At 48.9% G+C, this 3,141-nt stretch overlaps 1 protein-coding gene across 1 annotated transcript in view; it reads left to right on the forward strand.

The window, feature by feature from the left end:
- Positions 1 to 2,228, forward strand: part of GLYR1 (glyoxylate reductase 1 homolog (Arabidopsis)) — a gene marked incomplete at its 5' end in the record, with an annotated part of 21,888 nt that extends 19,660 nt beyond the window's left edge. The window contains 4 exons of the mRNA XM_010132935.1: positions 73 to 235; positions 652 to 831; positions 1,322 to 1,446; positions 1,801 to 2,228. Coding sequence (XP_010131237.1) covers positions 73 to 235; positions 652 to 831; positions 1,322 to 1,446; positions 1,801 to 1,875 — 543 coding nt within the window. The remainder of the gene's footprint in view (positions 1 to 72; positions 236 to 651; positions 832 to 1,321; positions 1,447 to 1,800) is intronic.
- Between the last annotated feature and the right edge of the window lie 913 nt (positions 2,229 to 3,141).

Genomic DNA, 3,141 nt, shown 5'->3' on the forward strand with positions numbered 1-3,141 from the left:
CTTGCTGTGCTGCCTGCGCAGCGTCAGTGCGTGTTGCTCGTGCACAGCTCACCAGCCACGCTCTTGTTGCAGGTGATCGTGTCCCGGGGCGGTCGCTTTTTAGAAGCACCAGTCTCAGGAAATCAGCAGCTGTCGAACGATGGGATGCTTGTGATCCTGGCAGCTGGCGACCGGGGTTTGTACGAGGACTGCAGTAGCTGTTTCCAGGCGATGGGGAAGACCTCTTTTTTCCTAGGTAATTGACACACCAGGGGCCTGATAGCAGTTTCTTAATGCAAGGACTGGAAATGCCAGCAGGGAGTCTGAGAGGCGTATGCGTCTTCTGTTTCTCATCTCCTTGGGCAGTCTTGGAAACCGCCTGCTCTTCTGGAACTTGACCAAATTCAGAGCCTCCAGACTAAGTCGTCTTTTTCAAATACTGGCTCGTTTTGGAGGACCTGTAATGCTTTTTGTTTTAAACTATACTTTGTTATGATTTCTCCCTTCCTTTGAGTGCTTGGAATACAGGTAAGTTTTCTGAAGCCTTTCAGGGGAAGGGAAGCTGCCAAGTGATATGAAGAGTCTGGTAGTGGTAATGCTGTGTGGGATGGCGGAGCCAGGCTGCTTTGTCTCCTCACTGGAAGAATGGCCAATGGTGTGTCTCACCCCCAGGTGAAGTAGGCAACGCTGCCAAGATGATGCTGATTGTGAACATGGTCCAAGGCAGCTTCATGGCAACGATAGCAGAAGGACTGACTTTGGCTCAAGTGACTGGCCAGTCCCAACAGACCCTGCTGGATATCCTCAATCAGGGACAACTCGCCAGCATCTTCCTGGACCAGAAGTGCCAAAGTAAAGTTCTCCTACATTGTTTGGTTTATTATAGGACATTTACTACAACCTAGCAACATGTCAGATCATGGAGAGAAAATAACTGTCCCGTCTTCATCGATCTGGGATTCTGGGTCTTTTAAGCATTCTGGAAGCGAAGACCTGAGTTCCATTCCTTCCCCATAGCCAGGGCTTCCGAGAACCTGCCCCAAGTCTGCATTGTCTACAGCCTGCTTAGGGCTTGAGTTCACTGGGAGGGTTTCACAGGGGCAGGGTAATAAGTGTAATGGAGGGCAAGCTGCCTAGAAAGCGAAGCTGACTGTGTCCGTAGGCTATAGTGACAGTATCTGCTGTGGCCACATGCAGATTGAGAGCAGAGAAACAGCCGCTAAAAGCAGCATTCTGGTGTCAGCATGGGAACGGGACGTTTGGTGTTAAATTGCAGGCCCTTGCAGTGTGGGCTCGATTTGCTTTTGTCATGCTTATTTTTTGCTCACATTCCTCTTGACAGATATCTTGCAAGGAAACTTTAAACCTGATTTCTATCTGAAATACATACAGAAGGATCTTAGATTAGCTATTGCACTGGGCGACTCTGTCAACCACCCAACTCCCATGGCAGCTGCTGCCAACGAGGTAAGAGTAGTTCAGTGTTCAGAAACGTGTTACTCAGTGTTTCTTCTTGAGAGCCGTTTGTCAAGAAGGGTCAAAAATGGAAGAATTACATCATTGCTTAGACAAGGGAACAGCAACTGAAGTATATTTTTGACTAGGATGGGATTGGATGTGGTTTGCCTGTAGAAGCCCTTAGAATGTCCCGTCAGTAAACGCAGATGGCCTCAATGCGACCGGCTGCGTTCTGGTCTGCGCTGCTCGGACTACCTGCTGCGCAGCTCTCTTGTGTCCAGTGGCTAGCAAAGTAATTTTTCTGCTGGGCAAAGGCTTTGCACAAGAGCGGGCACTGATCCTTTTCTAATTTCTCTTCTCTAGGTCTATAAACGAGCAAAAGCTTTGGACCAATCAGACAACGACATGTCTGCAGTGTACAGGGCCTACATCCACTAGGCTGCACCGTTCTTACTGTTAATACTATGGTTATTGATTAATATTATTATGATACTGGGTTTTAACTCTGGACCAGTCCATCTCTGTCTCTCCATTTCCTTTTATAAACAGACTTTGAGATCTGCCACGGAGGCAGCTGCTGCGGTGAGCCTTCCCCTGGTGGCAGAAGGGGGGGAGGAGGGGGCTCAGATTGTTGCAGTCTAATTAGAAAAGTCCATGCCATGCACTGACAGTCATGGAGCAGAACAGTGACAGCTTGTTCAGAAGCTCTGAGGCAACTCTGCCAGAAATTTGCTGCTTGGCTGCTTTTACTTTCCTCTTTGTATGCTTGTCCAAGATGCTGTTTCTAACGATCCCTTTTCTCCTTTGCTGTGAAATAATGCGTGTGTTGGACTCTCTGCGTCAAGGGGACAGGTGACCTACATCCCGTTTACCTGCGAATATTCCTAAAGTCCTTGGTCCCAGGTGAGGTGAGGAGCATTCCTGTTAATCAGCCACTGTCAGAACAAAGCACCTCCCATGGAGGAGAATGGCGGTTCCAGCAGGCAGCAGGGTTGCGTGCAACGCTGTCTTGATTCTGCTGCTTTTTACACTTTCCCCTTCCCAGCACCTTGGTGGAGGAATTCTTTGTACTGTTAAGAAGAACAGGTTGCATCCACGTCTTCCCCTGTACAGACAACTACAGCTTAGGGAACACAAACCTTCCTGAAAATGAGAGAATGCCCGTGTAAATGAACCTCCTAAAAGGCTGATCCCAGCTGCCCATCCCACAAACCACACTGGAGAGCAACATGTTTGCACAGAAAACTGCAAGAGAAACGTAGAGCCTAAAACTGGGCCAGAGGGGTTCTGTCTGGGGAAGGGAAAAACCTTAGGGTTGCTCCTGGCCTGAGCTTATGTCACTTTATGTGCTTTTTTGTTGTTGTTTTTTTCATCCTGGTAGCCAATACTTACAAAGGCGTCTTGAATTGTAGCAGTGTCACAAGCAGAGTGATGAGCCGGAAAGGGTTGAGGAGAATGATCATGGAGCCAAGAGACTGAGAGTCCTGAGCAACTTCCGTGTGCTCCCTGGCCGCGGTGTGGTTGCTCTCGCTCTTAGCCTGTTTGCCCATCTGTAATGGTGGGTGATGGTTACCTACCTCACAGGGGGTTTCTTTGTGTCCTCAGCAGTGATCTTTGTACAGGGCAGGTTTTCTGCATGTGTTCCTGCTCTGGGTACAGCACAGCTGGAGTTTTTGCCTGAGCTGTGCCTCTGCTGTGGCCAGA

Source organism: Buceros rhinoceros, unplaced genomic scaffold (assembly GCF_000710305.1).
Source record: "Buceros rhinoceros silvestris isolate BGI_N320 unplaced genomic scaffold, ASM71030v1 scaffold18203, whole genome shotgun sequence".
In the NCBI taxonomy this organism is placed as follows: domain Eukaryota; kingdom Metazoa; phylum Chordata; class Aves; order Bucerotiformes; family Bucerotidae; genus Buceros; species Buceros rhinoceros.